The sequence below is a fragment of the Protomyctophum bolini genome (genome assembly GCF_963924005.1).
Source record: "Protomyctophum bolini genome assembly, chromosome: 1".
NCBI classification, from domain to species: Eukaryota; Metazoa; Chordata; class Actinopteri; order Myctophiformes; family Myctophidae; genus Protomyctophum; species Protomyctophum bolini.
Genome location: NC_137862.1, coordinates 32,056,833 through 32,082,151, shown reverse-complemented (window position 1 = coordinate 32,082,151; position 25,319 = coordinate 32,056,833). Strand labels below are relative to the sequence as shown.

Sequence of the window (25,319 nt, the reverse complement as noted above, 5' to 3'; positions counted from 1 at the left end):
GTCTAATATGGCTAAGTGGTTTAATGTCTCTACACAACTGCTTAATGAAGTGAAGTAAGCGGAACCTACCTTCTTAGCCTCCCACAGCTGCTTGGGCAGTGGCTTACTGACACCAATCAGACTATCTTCATTAGATAGCGAGGGGAAGGAGAAAACTGCAACACAGAAAGATACACACACTTAGTTAGCCAGCGAGGGGAAGGAGAAAACTGCAACACAGAAAGATACACACATCACATTATACTACATTATACAGAGACCAATTACTGTACAGCAGTAGTTCCCAAATGTCTCGTCTCAGGTCACCCCTGAACTACACTGTTACTTTATAGCATTACATTTATGTCATGTTTTTTTCATTATAATATATATTTATATATATATATATATAAATAGACAGACAGACAGACAAAAAGCAAACAAGACATATCAATAAACCAAACACCAGACTATAATCATACTATAATTCTAACAATGTCTGTCTGTGTGTGTGTCAGAAACACCGCCGTAGTTCCTTACTGCCTGCACCAATCACTCCAGAGTAATTGACCTATCGTAATGAAGTATGAGGAATAAATACAACAGTTTCGAAACATTAACAAATGAGCGTACAGAGCATAGCAGTCACAAAGCAGAGTAAAGATGATGATATTCGGGTGGCTTAAAGCCTCCAAGCTCTTCTTAGTAGTTTTTCGGACATGCGTGTGCGTGTATGTGCGCGCGTGTGTATGTACACAGTAAAATACTCAGTGTTAATTTATCCATTTGTAACTCAGAGTGTACAAATGCAACCAAATGGGAGGAAGTAAAAATACAATATTTCCATCTGGGATGTAGAAGTATTAAGTATCAAACAATGGAAATAGAAAGACTCAAGCAAAGTAACATTGTACTTCAGTAAATGTACTTATACAGTAGTAAGTTACTTTACATCACTGGTAACCGAAGGAAAAGTTCAACTCACTGTCTCCTACGCCATCCACCTCTACTTCGTTCACACTGGCTGCAGAGAGAGAGAGGGAGAGAGAGAGAGAGAGAGAGAGAGACAGAGGACAAAAGCAGAGGACAGTTAAGAGCAGTGGTTTTTCAGGTCGAGACCCAAAAAGCGCACAACGCGACGCTTCGCGCCGCCTTGTGAGCTTCTAGATCGGATTTTTAAATGTAGGGAGAAAATAATAAGTACTCAAGTCATATAACCCATACAAATGTACCCCCAAATGGGTCTCGACCCACTGTTTGGGAAGCAGTGAGTTAGAGGATATTAAAGGTTCACCAGCTGTTAGAAATTATCCAGCATCTCCGACATATTAATCAGCCCTTTCAACAGAAACGGTCCCTTCAGCAAAAACAAACACTGCAATTATACTGTGCTGTTTCATAAACACAACATCTGGGCATTATCATGGATCACAGCCATAGAGTGGTGTGTGTGTGTGTGTGTAGGGGAGGGGTGACCACAGACTGGGTAGGAATAAAGAGAGGGCCATTGTTTTCCCATGCCACAAAGAAGCCCTTTCTTCTCTTCCACATAGCAGGGTCCGGATGCCAGATATGAACTCCTCCAACATCTCCCTTTTGTCTTTCTTCTTTGTTCCGGGTCTAACTCTGCTATTTAACCGTAACATTTCCTGTTCCTGTATATGCTTTTTGGGGGGGGTGGCATTATCTCTGCCGGGAGATCATGCATTCACCCGTGTGTGTGTGTGTGTGTGTGTGTGTGTGTGTGTGTACATAGTGTATCAGACATACCAGTAGGTTTGAATACAACAAATACGACAGACTTTTCTTCCCTCCAGGCTATGGGATAAACCCCTGATGCTGTGGAGTGAAAGTCTGTCCTGTCCCTCTGGCTTATGGGATCTATACTAATAAGTAGCCATATGGGATGTAACAGAACTAGCCAATCACAGACATGCACCTTCGCCCGTGCAAGTCAACATTAATTTATTTTACCACCAAACCATACATTATATACAAACATGACAACTAGGCTGGAATAGCCACTCTACAATCTTGTAATGTGCGGCATTTCAGATCTGGTCTTTTCCAGGATGTGAAACCGGCACAAAACTAAATGTAAATCAAGCTCGAGAATGTGTCTCTCAGAGGCTGTCAGAAGGGGAGGAGCCAACATGGTCCTGCTTCACCTCATCTGTCAGAAGGGGAGGAGCCAACATGGTCCTGCTTCACCTCATCTGCATTCAGGCCTCTCAGAGGCTGTCAGAAGGAGAGGAGCCAACATGGTCCTGCCTCAGAGGCTGTCAGAAGGGGAGGAGCCAACATGGTCCTGCTTCACCTCATCTGTCTCTCAGAGGCTGTCAGAAGGGGAGGAGCCAACATGGTCCTGCTTCACCTCATCTGTCTCTCAGAGGCTGTCAGAAGGGGAGGACAGCCAACATGGTCCTGCTTCACCTCATCTGCATTCAGGCCTCTCAGAGGCTGTCAGAAGGGGAGGAGCCAACATGGTCCTGCTTCACCTCATCTGCATTCAGGCCTCTCAGAGGCTGTCAAAAGGGGAGGAGCCAACATGGTCCTGCTTCACCTCATCTGTCAGAAGGGGAGGAGCCAACATGGTCCTGCTTCACCTCATCTGTCAGAAGGGGAGGAGCCAACATGGTCCTGCTTCACCTCATCTGTCAGAAGGGGAGGAGCCAACATGGTCCTGCTTCACCTCATCTGTCAGAAGGGGAGGAGCCAACATGGTCCTGCTTCACCTCATCTGCATTCAGGCTTATGTCGCCGCCTTCATTTAGAAGGGATTTTTAGGTGGTCATAGTCTAAGCTAAGGTCTATGGGGGGGGGGTCAACATCTGGGAACTACATATGTGTTTTACCACTAGGTGGCGGCAGAAGTGTAGTTAAGCTGTGCCAGCCTTATTTCCTTGTTTGGCTCATTTTCAGTTCCGCTGTACAAGACTGCAGACTATCGTTGCAAGGGTCGACTAACATTAGCATTAGCTCACGCAGTTTACCTTTCACCAGAAATGAGTTTACATGTCGGGACTCGGGAGCGATGCGACACAAAGTCACAAATGACATCCGAACATCGGATGAATCAGGATTACCATGGACAGCGAACGTTGAAACAGAGTTATGGGGCTTTGAAAATCCTGCTTTTAACCGAGGTAAATGGAGGGGCTTGCAAAGATCCCATAGCTGGTGGTGACGGAACCAGACCAATGTTAAAAATCGGTTTTGGGCTCAACCGCTTCATATTTAGAGTAAACGGGGGGGGAGGGGGGAAATAATTAAAAGAATAGTAAAATAATAACAGAAGAAGAGCTAAAGCCAGCGAGATGCCGTGGGTCTGATGTCATGATGACAGGTTTATTGGTTTTATAGTGGTCTGCCTGGTGACACGAGGTTAGTAAAACAGTGGTCTGGTGTCCACCAGTGGTCCTTGAGGTGGTTCCAGGTGGTCCCCAGGAAACCACAACCGTAATAAGAACTACCCAAAAGAATTTCCCACGATCATAATTTAGGGCCTACCCAATAAAATATAATTTCCTAGTGGGATAACAAAGGTATACAGACGCTAAATAGTCTCTGGAAAGTACACTCACATTTATTTTAAAAATCAGCAAAACTAAACAGCATGAAGGATTTTATTGGGTAGGCCCTAAAATTATGATGTATTTCCAACTTGCATCGTTCCAAGTAGTAATTTACTAGTTCCAAGTAAATTACCATCCGCTCCCGACCGGATCATAAACCCGAAAAGGAATGCTTCCCAGGCTACTTCTACAGGCATACATACAGTACACTTCTGCTCTAGGCACAGAGGAAGAGGGCAACATTAATTAACAGCCAAGGAATAAAAACAAGTTTTAAGATGCGTTTTAAACAATATGTTGAACCAAATCTGTGTCGACACTATTTACAAGAAGGTTTTAAAATAAATCTCCTCATTGAGAGCAGGTTATATCATAGCATACTCTTGTGATTTTGGCAGTAAAAATAAAAAGGTAAAATGGTGCATTTATATAGCGCCTTTATCCAAGGCGTTTTACATAGATTGACAGGGGAAACCATGCAAGGCACCAACCAGCACATTTGGGGTTCAGTGTCTTGCTCAAGGACACTTCGACACTAACTCTGTAACATCACACACACAGGTTCATACCCACACAGACACACAGTCAGTCCTACTACTCCAGTTTGATTTAAGGTGAGACAATTATCATTATACTACAGAAAAAGCGACGTCTAAGCATTGATTCTGTTTGCATTTGAAACTCACTTTGCCCGGAGCTTTAGCCAATATCCTGTTTAAACTTGATGGCTAAACAAAGAGGGTAGTAATCCAGTGAAGGAGAAACGCCCCGATCCACCTCATGGTTGGCCAGATCCGAGATGTGATAAAGTTGACAACACGATCGCACACACTGCAAAATGTACCCACGGTTCAGGCTCTCCATCTCATGCAGAATCTGTTTGGGGCTGTAGGGGGTATATGCCAGTATGAGGACGCTTGAAGTACGTACGGCAAGTAGGACATGTGTGTATATTTCAACTTGTGTTTTAAGTGCATGAAGGTCTTCGATGGTATGAAATGCAAACTCTATGGAGGTGAAATATAGCACCGACGAGTCGATACGTCTGACAGTGTGAAAGGTGGTAAATGGATGGAGTGTGTTCTCTGTTAATGAGTGACGGAGAGAGAGAAACACAAACACCATAAACTATGCCATGATCTCCAAGATATGAACACAATATAGAAGCACCGTGCGAACTGTACTGTACTGTTCCACTTTTAAATGTCATGTTTGGGACTGACCCGAATGGCAGTGTGCCACGTGGTCTCTGTCACTTGGGGTCGAGTCCCTGGTTTGATTCCCTGCAGGCCGGACCAGTCAGTGTTAAGTTTGACAGCAAATGTTCGTGTCGTCAGACTTTTGAATAGATTTTCATTTGGTTTTAGTCATATTTCTTCCCCATTAGCAAGGCTAATCAGTGAATAACACCTGCAGGGAAAACATGCATTTTCAGAAAACCTTCAGAAAAAGAAGGTAGATTTTCATAGCATACGGAGATGAATGGTATCCAAAGAACAGCACACAAGGTCCGCTTTGGGAGCAATCAGCAGTAAGGTCAAGTAAACATGAGTCATTGTCAGTGGGCTGAACATGTCAGACCACCACTATGGTCTTTTAACTCATTAAGTGCTGGAGTTTCTCTAGAACAGGCCACAGCGTTTTTTCTCATCTTTTAAAAACCACAGAATATTTTGTTCTGTGATGTCTCAGCAAATATCTCAAAGGAAAGAGGAGAGTCCCTTTAGTTATTGGCAGTTGAATATAGATTGTTTCACCAAAAATGTCTTGGAAGAGAAAGTAGAGTTTTTTTTTTTAAATCTAAAATACTATAATAAAACGTCTTGGTTTTGATCACGTTTTTTCCGTTTGTCCTCTGATCTGGAAGCACTCGTTTCCACAGCCGGTGGCAACGAGTTAACAACTGCCCCTCATATGAGGCTTCTCTGGGATGCATTTCCTGCACTGGCTGCTGAGTCCCATGCACTGCAGTCACACCACAAATAACTCTACCTGGTCCTGTTACTTTCATCTGAAAATAGATCCTCCCAACACTTGCACCACAGGGTCACTCGCACGCACACATGCACGCGCGCACACACACACACACACACACACACACACCTGACCTCGTCCTTTTGAAGGCGATCATCTAGCCCACATGATCTCCGATGCCTGGTGGCGTCAGAAAAAACCCCAAATGGCTTCTCTCTGACCCAGGCTTAGGGTTGACACCAACGGTTTCCCCGACAGCCCGTGGCAAGTAATTTAAACGTTTGGGCAAGTAGAGTTTGCTGCCAGGTTGCCAGAGGGGCAAGTGCATTTCATCTTCATTAAATATTGTCTATTTATGAAGAACAATGCTACCTTTTTACAATTATGTTCTATATTGAAAAATGTTGATACATTTTAATGTCCAAAAATAGCAGAAATAGCAGCCATTTCAGTTTTTTTTAGTGTAGATCTTTGTCTTACACAATTCCCATTGACAATGCATGGAGATTTTATGTCATATGTGGACGAGCAAATCGGTATTTTTGTCCTACTCAAACATTAAATTCCCATTGACAATGAATTGAGAATGTACGTTATATGTAGAGATGGAGCTCCATAACCGATCAGATAAATTAAAATAATCACACCCACGTGCAGTGAGTGGTGCAACTCCGTGCGGGGGTCCCCTGGGTGTCCCAGAGTTACTGTGTGGGATCCCCAGGGGGTCACTCTACTGTACTCTAACACCAGAAATAAATAATAAATCATATACAAAAGACAAGGCGGCGATCCAAGCACTCAAAAAGTTAAAAATGAGGACAGGGTGGATAAAAATAGACTCCACCCTCTCCTCATTTTGATTATGTAGCATAAAAACCAAAAGGAAATTCAAATTGTATTCATTACATCACATCTTAAATGGTTGCAGGCTGCAGCCACTATAAAAGGACTGTACATTGCCAGACATGACCGTCTGATAAACCTGGTCTCAGTACAGGACAACAAGAATGTATACTACGTATAAACACAGCACTGTAAAAATAGACTGGTTTGATCACAATGACACACATGTCAATTCACTACAAGATATTCAAAATACGCCAGATATTGTGAAAAAAGAGGAACTAACCAGGTGCTCAATGGAGATAGCAAAATGTGATAATGATAAAAAAGGTGCTCACACGGATCAAAAACAGGATCAAGACTGATAAAAAGAGAAGGATCCGGGCACACAAAGTTAAAACATGAGGAACACCTTTATTAAAAAGGCAACTGCCAACATGTTTCGACCTAACAGGTCTTCATCAGGGCAGATATTGTGTTCGTCAATGAAATTAGAAAAAATATCACTATATTTGAAATAGGCAGCCCATTTGATTTGTATATGGACACTTGTTTTACATCCAAACTTATAGAATATCAGTTTTTGGTGGAACGTATTATGGCCTTGGGATATAACCGTCAACTTATTGTCCTTGTATTTGGAAGTCTGGGCCATGTCCATAAACTTGTGCCCAGGGGTCTGCAATTGGGTGGATTGCAAAAGACAAATGCAAAAAAGTTGGCTAAATAATGTTCTGTCTCAGCTACTATGGGCAGTCTGTCTATCTGGAGAAGGCGTAGATTCATTTATCCCATATATTCATATATCCTGTCTAGTAGTGTCAAGTAATAGTATGTCATCAATGTGCTATCTTTTTTTCCCTCTGTGTTAAGCATGTGCAGCAGTTATATCTGGTTGGACCATATAATGTAACCTACTTCTGATCAGAGTTTGGGTCTATTGTATTGCGCCTCTTGTGTAGATCCAAATAAAATAATTCAAATGTGTGTGTGTGTGTGTGTGTGTGTGTGGTTGAATCACAACCTCTTACCATTACGCTGGGGGGGAACTCGACCCATTTGATGATTCATACCGAAGGGGTCCTGGGGATTGGTGTTCATGGCGCTTGTGTGGAGAGCAGAGTCTGAATTGGTTCTGTGACGGAGGAAGAGGAGGAAGAGAACAAAGCATCACGCTGTGCATTTTGGCAGCACCTTGGACAGAGACACAGCTTCATCATCAGGCTGGGGGGCAGGTCACTGTCACTGAGTCATCATCATTTTTTGACCGTGGTCGAGATCATGGATTTCACAATGCCACACCAGACTTCCCAGTCCTTCATTGCCATCCCCAATTTCTGCTTATTGATGCATGTGTCCCTAGCGATGACATCAGGGAACGACAGTTTTCTACCTCTGGTCTGCTTTGAGGCAGGATTCCAGAGAAGGGAAGTCATTGTGAACTCTGCCTGCCCTACCTACCTACCTACCCAACTACTGAGAGCTGCAGGCCGCAGCTCACTGTTCATGTTTACAGCAAGTTTTTATGTAGTTTTAGTCGTAGTCTATTGAATAAAGTTGCATCCAGTTTGTCATATGAAAAGTTTTAGCTTTAGTCTAGTTTTAGTCAGCTCTAGTCTACAGTTGATTTTGTCGACAACAAAAAATACATTTTGGCAGGCCTTGACAACGTCGAAAAGGCAGATTTTACACTTGGTTGCATGCTGAAAATAGTCGACCGACAAGCTCACAACACGGCGCAGTGCAACACATTGTGAGCTTGTAGATCTGTCCTTTTCAGAGCGTTGTGAGCTTGTTGATCTGCTATTTTCAGAGCGTTGTGAGCTTGTAGATCTGCTATTGTCAGAGCGCAACCAAACAACTTCTTCTACACTAGTCCCTCCCTAACATTTTAGTCTAGTTTTTATTTGTTGATAACATTGTCAATATATTTAGTTGTCATCATCATTTCAAGTTGTGAGCTTGTACAGCAGATCGGCCATTTTCTGGTTTATTTTTTTCCCCCAAACATTTTATCCCACTATTTTGTAACCCATTCTTTCACCCGGTGCCAATTGCCTAAGCTGTAATCCTAGGCACTACTCTCCCTCTGGCAACCTGGGGAGAGCCCCAAACTGTGCTCCTTCAATCCAAGAGGAGTGAGCAGGCTGATTCTTATCATCTGAGAGGGGAGAGTTTCCCTGGTAGGACGTAGCACGTGGAAGGAATTAGTTATTCCAACCAGGTCCTTTCCCCTCCATCAGGCGCCCCGACAGGCCAGGGGGAGGCAGTATAGAGACCATGATTACTACATGTTTTTAGTGAGGGTACCTACCCTAGGGGACACGGGAAGAACATGCAAATTCCACACAGAAAGGCCCTTTTGCCAACCCCACCTAGGGTATTGACACTGATGACTCAGAAGATAGAACATGCCCCTAGCGGGAATCGAACCCGGGACCTTCTAGCTGTGAGGCGACAGCGCTTCCGACTGCGCCACCGCGCTCGCCGGTTCAAGTGGTTTCTAAACAACAGAGTGAGCTTGTTGTACAGCATCGAAAACGTGTATTACTATTCACACAGGAACGGTTCGGTTTCACAAACATGCTTTACAGATGTCCCACTTGGAAGAGAAGAGGAGATTGGAGGAGATAATTAATCAGATGTAGATCAGGAGCAGCCTTGTTGTTAGTTCGCTGCAAAGGAGGTGCTGGTTCTTCAAGCTGGGTTAGTGAGAAAATAACTATTCATTAGTGTTAAACGAATACTAAAAAGTACAGAGGAATAACAAACCATAAAAAGTGTCTTGAGCTCAGACTGTGAGCCTGTATTCCAGTACTTCAGAAGAGATGAAGACGTAAATAAGCTGTTAATGTGCAGATTTACTAAAGGATGGAAAATTCTACATTAGTGTGGGCGTAGGGTTGGGATCCTTTATTCCGGTGCCTTAACGGTTCCCTCTTAACGGTCCGATTCCTTAGTGGTTCCCTTTAACGAGGAGTTTCAAATTGACCCTTAGAATTCTGTAACTCTGAGAGGGTAAACATGAAACCAGTTGGACCCTTACAGGTTCATTTGGTTGCATTTGTACCCTCTCAGAGTTATGGTGGTCCTTGAAATTAAAAGGTTTGAGAACCACCGATATTGAAATTGTATAGCAGACGTGAAGTCCACATAACCAGCTCTGACAGTGTGATAAATAAACGGTTCCTGAATCGGTTCCGGTTCCTCAAAGTTGAATCCGGTTCCTTCAGTTCCGGATCCCAACCCTAGTGTAGGCATTCATGGGTTTAACTCAGAAGTGCGTTGTAGTGCCCACACTGCCCTGTGACTTCAGAGGCGCACACACACACACACACACACACACACACACACGAGAGAAAAGGTGTGAAAGTCAGATGGAGGGACTTGAGAAAGGGCTCGTGGGGTCACCTGTTGAGTTGGGACATTAATCTAAAGCCAGGGCGTTTCTCCTCAGTCCACGGCTGCTGTTCCCTTCAGTAGAGAAAGAGAGGAAAACACAAGACACACACGTTTAGTGGACACACACCAGAGACACCCAGAGACACATCTGTCTGAGGACAAAAGACAGACTTACAGGCCCAGAGAAGAAAAACTTTTAGTGAGAACAATATACAGTAGTATACAGTAGTGTAAAAATCCCACCAGTGTGAACTGATCGGTGCAGGGTGTGTGTGCATGTGTCAAGCCCTCCTCAATGTGTGTGTGCGTGTGTGTTTTAGGCTGCTAAACAGTGCCACTTTAGGTCAGCCAGGGGTATTGTTCATACTCTAAACATACATAGGGGCAGTACATTTCAGTCAGTGGTTGAACAACATTATGTGGGGGAAACCAAAGTGGGGAACATTATGGATTTTAGTTCGATAATCGGGGTGTTTTTGGTTCGGCAACACGCCCTACACCCGACAACATGAACATGATTAAAAAAAATAAGATAATAATTTGAATCAACAAACTTGGGTTAGGATTTAGGTTAAATGGCACCGCACAAATACGAGGCGCTCTGCAGGGAACGCTTAGCCTCCGAGAGCGAAGTAAGGAGCATAAACAACTGCTGTGAAGAGTCACTGTCATAGTAGCCAAAACACTGGAGATGGGGATGTGGGTGGGACGGGGGACGACGACTAAGTGGATTTATCTGGAACATTCGGATCACTTACACACCACTACACTACTCTCTCCACAATGAAATGGGTCCTCTGAATCAGTGTGTGTGTGTGTGTGTTCACTGACAAAAACTAAATAAAAACTAAGCTATGGTGACTAAATATATTGACAATTTCGACAAAGTTGTGAGCTGGTAGATCTGCTATGCTTGGTGAAGAGACTTGGTTTACCGCAGGCTAAAAAAAAAAGAACGAATCAAGTAAAGTGCAACAAAAAAAAATACATTGATAAATTCCAGATATTATCAAAGTATTGTGAAGCACCCCTGGACTTGCGTCAAGGCACCCTAGGGTGCCACGGCAGAAACCCTGCTGTAGGCTGCCTGTCATGCTACAGGGGACCACATGGGAGTTAAACCCTGCTGTAGGCTGCCTGTCATGCTAGGTCTCTTTGACTCTTATCGAGTCAAATCAAAAAGAGGAAGTTATGTACAATGTGAGTCCGCCTCCATAACTTCATTTTTCTTTAATCACAGTGTCTGTCATTCAAAGCTGATGTACTGTTCTAAATGTATCTTGCCGGGCAAGTGTAAAATCTAGGCAATACAATTCAGATGAGCTGTGGTACTCCACCCAGTGTAAAATCTAGGCAATACAATGCAGATGAGCTGTGGTACACCACCCAGTGTAATATTTAGGCAATACAATGCAGATGAGCTATGGTACGCAATCCAGTGTAATATCTAGGCAATACAATGCAGATGAGCTATGGTACGCAACCCAGTGTAATATCTAGGCAATACAATGCAGTGTAGAATGAAATCAGAGTACCACTGCTCCAGTTTTTCTCAGTTGCTTTCAACAGAATTGAAGTTCTCAAAACTACTTGTTCAGCCATCACATACTGGTAATCTAGTCATAAAGTCTCATTCTTTTGAACACAGTTAAAATATTGATCCACAATGTAGATTGTAGATATATGCTATTTCTGGCGAAGACAGTTGGTGTAGATGGAAAAATAACTTGTCAAGTACAGTGCAACTCCGGTCCGTTTCATTTCGGGTATATCATCCGCTCGGGAGCGGATGATATCGCTACGTTACGTCATGTTGTAGTATTGTTTTGTAGTCGACAGGCAGGAACAATCGAACGGATCTTCCTTTTACCTCAAAACCGGAAGAATAACAATAAAAGCTCTCGTAGCCTGCAGCTTTTATTGAGAAAAATCGGTTTGAGGGAAAAGGAAGTTCCGTTTGTTCCTGCCTGTCGACTACAAAATAATACAACATGACATAACGATATCATCCGCTCCCGACCGGATCATATACCCAAAATGAAATGGTGCCCAGGCTACTGGTATATAACCTGACTCTGCCAGATGGGGGCGGTATTGGGTAACCATGTTCCCCAAGACAGCATCCATCTGAGATCGCTCAGGGGATTGAGCTAACACCGAACCGCTCCGGTTCGAACCAATCAGCGTGAGCTAAGGGCGGGATATGTGCGAAACCGGATGTGGCGCTATATAGACACGTCAATATGATTGGTTGTGTTTGCACGCCCACACGGTGACAGACGGTACTATCCAATCATCTACCAAGTATCTTGAAAAAAAAGAAACAGCCCCATCATCGAATAGGCTCCCGAGATCCCAGATCCCAATAAGCTGTGAAACAAACTTGTGTAGCAAGCTTCTTGGATCTGGCAGCGTCAGGTTAACTGGTATACACTATGATGAAAATACATCACAGTCAGAGCAACGGGTGCAGTACTTAGTTCCGACACTATTATTGGTCCGACAGTCATTAGGACCTACCTCTAACCCGAACTGCAAGCACGGGAGCAGCGTGTGTTCGAGCGGTAGTCTGACCGTTGTCCCCGCATGTCGGACTAATGCTCCATTGGAATTACATTCGGATCCCAGAGCAACACCATCAGTACGGTGGAAAGAGAAAAATAAATATATAAAACAAGAATTGATGCAAATCAATGGATTACCAGCTGCTGCATTATATATATATATATATATATATATAGAATTGTGCTATTATATGTATATTATACATATAATATATTATATGTATATATCCGTGTCTGTTTATGTGTGTGTGTGTGTGTGTGTGTGTGTGTGTGTGTGTGTGTGTGCGTATTTAATGTGTTGACATTAAATAGTTTGAAAACCACTGACATAGAATCATGGGTTTTTCAGAAACATATAATTTTGCACACTTTTAGACCATGTCCGTGGTCATCATATGGGCATATACAGTATGTACCCAGTGCAGTTATCGACAGAGGTAGTAGTTTGCAGCAGTAATTGTGTAGTTTTCGAAAGGACATCACATTATTTAAGTGTCTTGTTTTTCTCCTAGAAGCCAATAAGGACAACCAAATGAGCCATTTGGACAGTCTCAGAGTTTGTTCTAGGGTCCTTTGGTTCCATTTTGTACTAGGCTGCACTCACATTTACATAGTCACCTGGACAGATCCTGTTGTTCACACACACACACACACACACACACACACACTAGATAGGCTATTTTAACTTTAAGTTTTTTATTATTATATATTTTGTAAAGGAATGGTTTTGGTCATACAAGGTTTTCACCTGACAGCAATATATCTGACTATCAGTATCAGTCAGTTTGACCAGATTGCATTCAAATTGGTTACTATGAGTATGAGGTTTCCACTTGACAGCACTCACGCAGTTGGTTTGATTGACACCCAAACATATTGACATGTCAATCTGTCGTAAAACGAGAGTTATGGGTCCATTTGGTTGTATTTGTACACGCTCAGGTCGTCCAAACCATCATATATCCCATGATTCGCATCGCTCCGCACACACAGGCTGTTGGTAGTGTTGACAGGCTTGGCAGGTCTAATGAAGTCCCGCGGTAGCCTGCATGGGGGTCCGCGGGTAGAGGCTGTGGAGCTCCCCGAGGAGTTCGGCGCAGGGCGGAGGGGTCCGCGGTAGTATGCGTGGGAGTCCGCAAGTACAGTCACTGAGACTCAAATGTGTTACTGTCGGTTACCCATTATTAGTTACCCAAATTCTATTAGTTGGCTCTGGGACTGGTTGAAACCACTGCAATCATGGCTAATGGCTGGGAAGGCGCGTCACAGTGCGTGGCAGGCGAAATAGCCAATGCGAACTGTCTAATCGTAATACTTAGGCACAAACCAACTATTGTCGAAGAACAATATTGATGTAACTAAGAGATTCGCTGAGTGAGCTATATTTTATATACAGAGATTTAGAAGGAATAAGCTAAATCATGAGGCGACAATTCCTCCTCCTTCAGTCCAGTTTCTCTTCTCCTGAGATCACACTGGAGTTGGTGGTGGCTTCCAGGCGTGTGTGTGTGTGTGTGTGTGTGTGTGTGTGTGTGTGTGTGTGTGTGTGCAATCAAAAGTACTCGGCAGTATGGTTGCCAGTGTTGCCAACTGTCGTGACAGAAATAAGCAAACCAGGCAAGCAACTGCGAATGAATCCATGTTAGGCTGGAAATATGCAGGCTTGGCAACACTCAGCAGAAAGATCTACCGGTCGACTACCAGTGTTGCAAGTTTTACAAGCTATTATTGACCCGCAGCCACAACGTGGCAGCTGGTAAATATGCACATGCCATATTCAACACTAGACACCCAGCAGTGCCCCGACTAGTGAAGGGATATGTTTGTGAAGTGCAGCATTGAAAGGGAACACATCCATTGTGATATATGGATGAGAATTGTTTCTGTTCTTTGACACTGGAGGTGTAGAAAAACTGCAATTCCATAGTCAACACAGGAAGGCAGTACTTACAGACTACTACAGTTACTTTGACAAGAGGGCTTTGACTATCTTGTTTATAAACAATAACACAAGGACTCGCCATTCATGTGACCCATTATTGGTGGTGCCATTTGTAATAATCGTTTTTTAGAAATGCATTCTGTTTTGCAATTTGCGCTACTGACAAAAACTGTATTTAAAACATCTAAGATCAGGCAATTTGCACAGGGAATTCTATTTAGGACAGGCAGACATCAGCTGGGTGAAGATGAAACTTAACTTCCACAGCAGGATTCATAAAAAGTCTACTGCAGAGGATGGGTTTTCAGATACAGTAGTACAATATGCCATACCTTTGAAATGTACTGGTTTACTTTAACTGGTTTAACAGCAGCATTCATATAAAGCAGGGGTAACCAACCAGGGGTTCGCGAGCTACCGGTAGCTCGCGGGAACCTTTCACGTCGATCGCGAAGTGACGGGCAGCCAGCCATCACTGCCAATACACAGCAGAATGTCGTACGCAAAAAAGAGCAGATCTACAAGCTAACAACGTGTAGAGGCTCGATGCATTTTAGCTTGAAGATCTGTTCCCCTTGCTTCCACCGCACCGCCCTCGGCCCTCCCCCTTTTAGCACTATGTGCTCATGTGCTGCTGTGTCCTGTGTGTCTGTTGTTCCCTCGCAGTCGCAGGCAGCACACAGCGTCAGAGTGAACGCAGTATGATGGCGTCCCCGACACGTTGAATACTAAACTTATTTGTAAAGTTCGAACGCCAACTTTTAACCAAACGTGGGAGAAACACTGTGCACGGCTGCACGCACAAATAAAGAGTGCACTCGCGCACACACATGACGGATTATTATCGATCAAAACAATCCTTAGCGTCGCTTACAAAAACATGTGTTGCACAGCATGAATGATACGTAATCAGTTTAATCACCGACCTGGCTGGATAAATATCACTATGACAAAGTGTCAAAATGTTTAATGCCGCTGTCAAAACATGACACAAAAAGCCACAGTTTTGAAGGAAGTGGGTCCTAGACAGGGCTTTGACGCTTAGCTCATGGATGCATGGATGATAGACAGACTTTTTTATCCTGCTGTTCTATCATGGGATATTCGATGCAGGGCAAGATGCTCGATTGTGAATTAAATTGTAACATTCTCCTTGGCTTTGACTACTTCAGACAGAACATCTGACACACAGCTACAGTAGACTATTAATTTACTAAGCTGGTAACTTACTCGGCTGCCTACCGTTGCTCGTTAAGCAGGTCACACAATGGATATGGACCACTGATATTTATCCAGCCAGGTCGGTGATTACTTATCATTCATGCTGTGCAACCGTGTGCAACACATGCTTTTGTAAGCGACGCTAAGGATTGTTTTGATCGATAATAATCCGTCATGTGCGTGCGCGAGTGCACTCTTTATTTGTGCGTGCAGCCGTGCAGTGTTTCTCCCACGTTTGGTTAAAAGTTGGCGTTCGAACTTTACAAATAAGTTTAGTATTCAACGTGTCTGGGACGCTATCATGAAGAACTCGTATGACTGACTCGCATCTTAATGACACCCTCAGACTGGCAATCACTAAATATGAACCAGATTTCAAAACGCTTGCAGTTAAAGTGCAGTCACTGAGTCACAGCAGTCTCATTAAAGGTGGGCTGACCCTGAGAGTATGTCACCATATCTGTGCAAATATATATGGTCATGTTATGCCTATGTCATTTGAACATCTGCCAATGTGAATATTCATTGAAATGAGAAACAAAATATTGTGCTGTAAAAGCAATTCATGTCCTTTGCATTTTGTTTTATTTAAAAAAAAACTCAACAAAGAAGTTTTTTGTCCTAATATTTTTTATTTCTAATACATTTGTCTTAATATTATTTGACATTGATAATATAACTTACTAGAAGTATATATTCTAATTTAAGCTTTAGTCTTTGTGTGGATGTGTGTATGTACATGCATTGAGCCTGTCAGAAATAGCAAAAAAACAAGTGTTTTTTCTAACATGTTTTAGTGGTAGATCTTGGCTTACAATTGGGAATAAAATGGGCTCTTGGGCTTGAAAAGGTTGGTTACCACTGATATAAAGGCTTTAGGGCCTGTCAATCTTTCATTTTCATAATTTCCCTGATCTGTATGAAATGCTATGCGGAAAAATCCTTACATCATCAGCCAGAACACAAATGCCACATCAATAATGTTAAAGTGAATATGTATGAACAAACAACATATTTCATATTTAAATCATCCCTCGTCTCCTACACAGTAAAATAATCCAACTCAGATTTACTGAAGACTAGAGTCCTAATCAAAGTTGCCAGTGGGCAGATAATATGTTCATGCAAGCTTAAAATGGTAAGCTTACACTAAATCTTCAGGACTAAAGGCAAATCCTTGGCTTTGTTTATCCCAGTTCAGGGATTTATGAACAAAACAAAAACATGACACACGCACACCCACACAGGTTTGGCACCAGAAGCAAATATTAGATTTTAATATGTTTGCTCATATCATAGCACATCACAGGTCACAGATCACTGAAGCAATAGGATCCACCGGCTGTTACGGGTGTGTGTATGGTGTGATTGTGTGGCAGAGTGTGTGTGGGGGTTTTGTGTCAATGTATGTGTGGGTTTGGTGTGTGAGTTGGAATGTTCACTTCCAGGTGCTGAACGTCATCTGATTGCTGGCGGCCAATCACCCTCGCTTTTGGTGATTGGTTGGAGAAGACAGGAGAAGACTATTTAACTCATTTTGGGCGGGAACCCCTTTTGGTGTTAGCATTATGTTATGCTTTAGCTATTGAAAAATAGCAGATCTACAAGCTCATAGCGCGCCATAAAAAATTGAAGAACGACTGACATAGAAACATAGCTTTTTCAGAAAACTGTCAGGATGTAGAACACATTTTTAGAATCTGATCTCAGGTCAGAATGGGTTAAGATCTGTGAACACCTGTGGTCTCTGGCAGCACTGGCAGTAGTGCTGTCCACCCACAGACATCACACTTTGTGTCAATTGAGTTATTTAGTATGTTTTGCTTTATCCTTTAACCTTATTAAATGTTATATGACAAAGCACTGGGCCACAGAAGCCTGCTTTTTGTATGATGCCACATTTTGTTAGATTAACTTTGAGTAGAGAATAAGGGATGCACACACAGATCCGACGGACCAACGATCCGACATGCCGTGGAACATGCGCTGCTCCCGGGCTTGCGGTTATGGTGGGTTAGGGTTTGAGGTAGGCGGTCGCTGTTGGTCTATTGACACTCGGACCAATAGTATGTCGGAACCAAAGCCTGTACACGAGAATAATAGGGTTTGGTTGTCAATTTATTTTGTGTTTGTCAGGTTAGTGTTTAAAATTCTAGGTTAGGTTTAGTATGCTTTTGTTTATTTTCCTGAGTTGCTCCATGTGTCATTTATGGTTAAAGTAAATTTAATTCATATTTAATTCATGTACAGTAAATATCTTAAGTTGTTAATAAAATGGATTTCACTCCCAATTTACGTTGAGTCCCCTTTTTCCTCTACAAGGGGACATAACACCCCCACCCCATGGCGATAAAAAGCACCACTCACTTTTTAAAGTTAGAAATCTAAACAGCAGTAGTACATTACTGTAATATATTAAGGCTAAAAGGAATGGACATGTTTTCAATGTAGTCCTATACATTAGGCTGCGGGAGTGATGGACTGGTGCAGACTGCACTGTGATTTTTAGTCTGGGGAAGTGATGGTATACACTGGTTGAAAAACTGTTATTTTATTAGAAACGGTGGTAAGCGGACCACCTGGGTAGGGAACTAATCTATCCCAGAATCCCACAGAAGATTTGGACATTTTAAGCTCTTGCCCCTCTGGAGGGCGTCCCATCCCCGGGGAGCTTTGTCCAACATCCTATCCCCAGAGAGGCTGGTGGGTGTATTAAGAGGAGGAGGGCGTGGGACTTAGATGAAGACTGTGACCCTGCTAATGACCTGCAACAGCTGTGCTCCGCAGGGACACATCCAGAGCTTCTACACTGACTGGACCCCAGACGAGACACTCTTTAAATCAGACACGACACTCTTTAACCAGACATGGCTGGCTGATGAGACCAGACACTCTTTTAGGGACAAGTCACGAGTTGACTCACGCTTATTGTGTCAAACATAATAATAGTTATGTTCTCACGATAATCAAAATATGCTTAAAACTTAAAGTGGCACTTTTGTTAACCAGTTGAAACAGCGCGTTGCGATGTGAGCTTGTAGATCGGCTGTAAATCTGGTATTTTTGACAAAACAATTTGTGTAGAGGGAAATAAGAGCATACCAAATGTGGTATTTACATGTCTGTCTTATCAAGTAGAGGGTTTAAGTGGTGCTGAATATGCAGCTCAACAAAAGCCAATTCATCCTAGTGTATGACAGAGGACAATAAATTAAAATATCCACGATACAATTCTGACTCGCACGATGAGAGTGTTTGTAGCAAGATAAACGATTATCTTCCCATCCCTACACTCTTTAACCAGACAACCAGACACAGCCGATGTGTCAATGCGACCCATCATCCAGTGTTCACTGAAATCCCACGCCGAAACACGGTCACATTCACTACTCTCTCCCCTTGGAAGGAACCACACGGTTACATTCACTACTCTCTCCCCTTGGAAGGAACCACACGGTCACATTCACTACTCTATCCCCTTGGAAGGAACCACACGGTCACATTCACTACTCTCTCCCCTTGGAAGGAACCACACGGTCACATTCACTATACTCTCTCCCTTTGGAAGGAACCACACGGTCACATTCACTACTCTCTCCCTTTGGAAGGAACCACACGGTCACATTCACTACTCTCTCCCTTTGGAAGGAACCACACGGTCACATTCACTACTCTCTCCCTTTGGAAGGAACCACACGGTCACATTCAGCAGACTTAAAACACAAGGGATACGAAATCAAGACCCGACTCCGTTCAAAATAAGGTCACAAGTTCATATACATCCATTTATTAATGTGAGAAAATCTTAGCATTCATTTCCAGGGGGGGGGGGGGGTGAAGAGAGAAGACATGCCTGGTCAATCCATAGAAATGATTAAATCTGCATGGCAGATGGTAGGCGGTCAGGGAGCAGTTAAGAGGCTGTGTGAACGGCTCAGTTTCCCTGCATATCTCTCATTCCTGACGATCCCAAGTCACTGTTCTGCTCCATCTCTGAGCTCACCACTGGAACTTCAGCCATAAAGCTGTCACGAGTCAAGTCATTCCATCCAAAAGTATGACAGCGAAGGTACCGCATAAACAGCCACAAACACACACACAATACAATACACACGCACGCGCAGTGTGAATTGCAGGGACGGGATTAGGGAACCGGAATCAATACAGTATCGGAATTGTTGTGACTCTGAGAAAGAATTGACATTGTATGTATGCTTAGCAATTCCTATTATCAATGCTGGCTAATGTTTTTTTTGTCATGTGTCAATGCTGATGAAAAGGAAAAGATAAGGAGCATTGTAATTTATGTTTGAACATTTAATGTTCAAAAGGTTATTAGGCAAACATACATGCCTTCTACACTGCGTCACTCTGACTATAAAAGCTATAAAACAGTTGAAAACCTGTGTAAAAAGTCTACTGTTTTTCTGCACAAAGAAGTTTTAGTTAAGTAATGTGATGTGAAAATAAAGTTTGACGATTCTGACAGAAATCAAATTGGGAATCGATAAAGAGTTGCAAATAGTAGTACTATTTAAACCATAGTACTGGTATCAATATACTCATAAATTCCCATCCGTGCCCATCGCATGCTGCTTCCTGATCTGATCCCATCCACTCGCCTCATAGCGGTTAGCTTGATGTCAATCCTGAGTGCTTGAGAGGATAAACTGTGAGTGTAGAGAGAGAGAGAGAGAGAGAGAGAGAGAGAGAGAGAGAGAGAGAGAGAGAGAGAGATCAGGTCTCAGAGTGTCCTGTAGTTACTACAGGGTTAAGGGGATTTGTGGCTCTGTTCCAAGGCTGCCTGGTGGTGGTAATGCAGTGCAGATGTGGTCACTGGTCAGGGTTGTAAACACCCGCCCAGCGCTCTCCCTAGAGCGACTGAACAAGATCTGCCTCTCAATGCAAGAGATCTGTCTCTCGATGAAAGATATCTGCCTCTCGATGCAAGAGATCTGCCTCTCCATGAAAGAGATCTGTCTCTCAATGCAAGATATCTGCCTCTCCATGCAAGATATCTGCCTTTCAATGCAAGATATCTGCCTCTCGATGCAAGATATCTGCCTATCGATGCAAGAGATCTGTCTCTCAATGCAAGATATCTGCCTCTCCATGCAAGATATCTGCCTTTCATTGCAAGATATCTGCCTCTCCATGCAAGATATCTGCCTCTGCATGCAAGATAGCTGCCTCTCAATGCAAGATATCTGCCTCTCAATGCAAGAGATGTGTTGCATTGTTCATCCCATGGACAAGTCAGAAGAGGACAGATTACAGTACTGCTGCCTATCTGTTGCACTGTCCACTGGACTAGACGACAGATATTTTTACACATCGTTCTCGTGTAAAGAGTTGTGAGAATGGTATTTGTCCAACAGCATTTTTCTAGCACATTGCTTGATTCATACGTTTTCTAAGGGCATTGCCACACCATTGCCACATTTTTACCAGCGTTTTTACACTGTATGGTTTATCCATACATTAAGTCAACAAAGCAACTACTACCAATACTTAATTTTGCCTACAATAGACATATTTGGCCTGATATTCACTGGAAATTGAATGGCCCCTCACTGGGAATTCTATTAATAATGTCAGCCAAGTCTATACCAACTAGTCAACATTCACATTCATCCCTCGTTTGTTTCATCTCTACAGTGCTGTTTCTTGTATTTTTACCACAATGCAAAAATGATGTTCTGTAAATCACCCTCCAACTAGCATCAGTAGCGGACTAGCTGTCATACTGTCAGATTACAAGTGGAGAAAAGGATTCATGGTCAATCCATTTCCTTAGGAACATGCTGATAAATGATTACACCAGCAGGTTCATTTTGTCCACTAAAATTATGACAAAATGTTTGTCGACTACCTTTTTTCACTGATGAAAACTAAACAAAAACTACGCTATGATGACTAGATTAAATAAAATAAAAATAAAACAAGACTAAATATTTTGACCAAGGAAGTTAAATGTTAGGGAGAGACTAGTGGAGAAGAGATCCAGCAGATCTAAAAGACATGACATTTTAGGTTTGGTTGCACTGGCGTGTTGCGCTCAGAAAATAGCAGATCTACAAGCTCAGTGGCCTTGTGGTTAAGAGGGTCCTGAGACTGGGAGGTTGGGGTTCAATCCCCGGGCGGGTCATACCAAAGACTGTAAAAATGGGAACCAATGCCTCCCTGCTTGACACTCGGCATCAAGGGTTGGATGTCCCTGCGACATACTAGCGTCATGTCCAGGGGGTGTACTTGTACATCAAGCTGCCTCACGCTACAGAAACAAGAGATAGGCTCCTGCCCTATGGGCCTCATGGCTCGGCAAGGCTACTTACTTTACAAGCTCACAACCCGTCACAACCATTTTCAACATGCAATCAACATGCAAGTGTAAAATCAGGCATTACGACGCCATCAAAGCCCGCCAAAATAACATTTTGCTAAAAATATGACTAAAATCATATGATATTTAGTTGCTAAAACAGATCATATCGGAGCACCAACGAGCAGACAACAGACCCCAGTGCACGTTGAAAAATAAAATAAAAAGTCCCAGCCCTAAATCTTATTCAAAAGACTATGACTACACATAAAAGTTTGCTGACAAAATTAACACTGACGAGCAGGCCAAAGAAGTGCACTGCCATGTCTCCAAGCCAAAGCCTTTAGTCAAGACAAGATCTCCAGGTCAGACGTAATAATATAAGGAACAGACCGGAAACACATTCCGAACAGAACCTGGCCACACTCACTAAATGCTCAAATGAAACTGCAACAACCCAGAAAACAATCAAACTTCATCATCACTTGTAGCTCTGACGATAAGCAGATGGGTTGGATTTCCTCCAAGCCTTCTGGTTCTCGTCTCCCTCAGGGAGACAGTGGTTACTTTCCAGCCAAGGGAAACTTGTACATTATGGACTGCTTATGACACAGTCTAGTGGAGCATAGCTCCAGCGATGAAGGGTGAAGTATATCCCTGTTGCACTGTGATGGAGCATAGCCAAGCCCCCAGAGCGGCTGGCCAAAGTTGAAGCCCCCTACTGGTCAAAGCTGGTAATGCAGGTGGGTGAAATACATACAGTACACGAGCAGGAGAGCGCGGCGCTGTATCTTTGCTTTGTGAACGCCTGAGGTGACAGAGGAAGCACAAGAGCAGCGTGAGAGGAACTCTCATAGGAGCCAATCAATTATGTCGAGGCAACAGAGGTACTTCCGGCAGACTTCCGGGTGCTTCAAAACACCACTGAGCAACTTCCATTGAAACGAATAGCTGGGGCGGGGCTGTCCGCTTTCTAGTTTATATATAACTATGAGCATAGCTCCAGCGTTGAAGGGTACTTGTTACACACTGAGGGCAATCTGCAGCAGGTTAGAGCGGGAGGTTCAGCTCGGCCTGCAGAGGCACGATGGAGCCAAAACCGACCCCACTGAGAGAGACGTATGGTGGGGAAGATAGAGGAGATACAGAGATCTCTGATTTCGTGATTCCGTCGCCTCGAAAAGTGTTCGTCGACTGCCCTTTTTCACTGATGAAAACTAAATAAAAAACAAATAAAAACTAAGCTATGATGACTAAAACTAAGACTAAATATATTGATAATTTCTTCAACAAATAAAGTAAGTACTTTTATGTTTGATATTCTAGGAGGTAGATAAACAATTTAATGGTTTTGAAGATATTCCAATGGGTAATGTGGCACATGGATCACAGGCAGATTCTGTTTTTGAATGCTTTTCTAAAACATTGAGAAGAACTGGGAACCTAGTCCTCTGTTTGCTATTCACATACACACACACACACACACACACACACACACACACACACACACACACACACACACACACACACACACACACACACACACACACACACACACACACACACACACACACACACACACACACACACACACACACACACACACACACACACACACACACACACACACACACACTTATTTCACGGTTTGTACTAAACTAACCCTCTCGCAGAGCACAAGGTCATGCTGTGATGTCTGCTTAGGAGGACGTTTGTGTCAGCCAAGCTGTTTCCTGCTGTCAACAATGACAAGAGGGGCGTGGAGCTCTCTCACTTTTACAAGCTGTTACTCTCTCTCTCTCTGTGTGTGTGTGTGTGTGTGTGTGTGTGTGTGTGTGTGTGTGTGTGTGTGTGTGTGTGTGTGTGTGTGTGTGTGTGTGTGTGTAATCTGTGCTGCAACATGGAGGCCAGGCCAGGGACATGCTGCGTCTCTCAGCACAGGCACTGCAGTTGGCGGGAGGGAAGAAGACAAGGCAGGGTGGCTGACAGCCAGCCTCTTGTTTGGCCCCGCCTTTTATTGCAGGGCTATAATTCAGTCTGTCTAAACACACACAGAGGAAGAGCCTTTCACTGCTTACGCAGACTGCTCTAGAGAGGTACAGCCAGGCAGAACGGAGAAAAGGCGTATCCATATGTAGCGCGTAGCCTTAGACAGTCTAGTGTTGTTTTTGACACACAGAACACATTTATTTGATCAGGGCTAGGCTACCGTTATGTAATACTAACAATCATCTTTTGACCAAAAAGGCTGCCAAACTCCTTTCAGCATACACAGGTTAAGGAAGCAGCCTGATAAGTTAGAATACACCACAGGAATTTCAATGAAGACACACATAACACACATGCACAACTGCACATGTGTCCATCATGATCTGACACATTGGGACGTCACAGGAGTGGATATATTTCTGGTTTGAGATTGTCCACAGTGGCTGGTGTTTGGGTCCTAGAGTGATAATGACACAGGGAATGGAGGCCAGCAAGGACAAACAGATTATATGCTACAGTTAATTGGTCTGAGGAAGAAAAAGAGAAAAATCACTCACCTTCTCCAGTTGTTGTCTGGGGGTGGGGACAGGTACACTGCTGCATATGGAGAGCTTTCAATGTGAGATTTAGTTAAGGGAAACAACAGTCACCATGACAATAACTAGACTAATAATGAATTGCATTTTTATAGAGCTTTTCAAAGTTCTCAAAGCGCTTTACAATGGTTCATTCATTAATGTATTGGGAGGTCTTCACTTCCCGCAATCACACACCAATGGTGGCAAGCTAGCACCCACTGACTCATTGGAGGCAATGTAGAGTTCAGTGTCTTGCCCAAGGACACTTTAACATGTAGACAGGAGGAGCCGGGATTCAAACCGCCAACCCACAGATCATTGGACGACGTACTCTACCTCCTGAGCCACAGCCCGGCTGTGACATTGCTACTTTCACACAGACAGACACAGAGTTTAGAGCAGCACAGGTCCCAATTTATTTTGCTCTAGACCCAAAAAATAAACTAGATGTTTGCCCAGACCCAAACTAGAGAAAATAGCACATCTACAAGCTCACGAGGTGTTGTGGGTTTGTAGATCGTCTATCTTTACTACTTCTTAGATGTTTTAGAATTTATGTGAATTCTTTGATTCACTAGATTTCCCCAACCTAGTGTTTGGGCATTGTAGCAAAGTCCTACCGCCTGACAGATTGAACCTCTGCAATACAATACATGTACCCAAGTAGCCACAACAACAGGCTTCATTGAGTGTACACAAATCAAGAATGTAGCATGAGCAGACTTGTTGTACCAAATGCACCACATGAATCCTGAGGGTACAGACTGGGTTAAACATGCTCAAAGAAAAACATATAAAGTTAAATTGTACGAATAGGTCTTAATCTAAAACCTCAGCACAGAGGACGGCAAGAATGATGAACAACAGGGCTGGCATTGTTCAAAGAGTTGATGAAACAATGATGGCATTATGATTTGGTAGCAAGTGCCT

General features: G+C 43.2%; 1 protein-coding gene across 2 annotated transcripts in view; it reads right to left on the bottom strand.

The window, feature by feature from the left end:
* The window catches only part of crtc3 (CREB regulated transcription coactivator 3), a 62,288-nt gene that overhangs the window by 15,718 nt on the left and 21,251 nt on the right, over positions 1-25,319 (bottom strand). Inside the window, exons 5-9 of one of the 2 annotated variants that reach the window (XM_080761903.1) lie at positions 24,369-24,430; positions 9,783-9,845; positions 7,403-7,506; positions 965-1,003; positions 70-155 (exon numbers count right to left, since the gene is read on the bottom strand). In XM_080761903.1, the coding sequence (XP_080618029.1) occupies positions 70-155; positions 965-1,003; positions 7,403-7,506; positions 9,783-9,845; positions 24,369-24,430 (354 nt within the window). The remainder of the gene's footprint in view (positions 1-69; positions 156-964; positions 1,004-7,402; positions 7,507-9,782; positions 9,846-24,368; positions 24,431-25,319) is intronic. The other variant, XM_080761904.1, reaches the window with a different exon arrangement.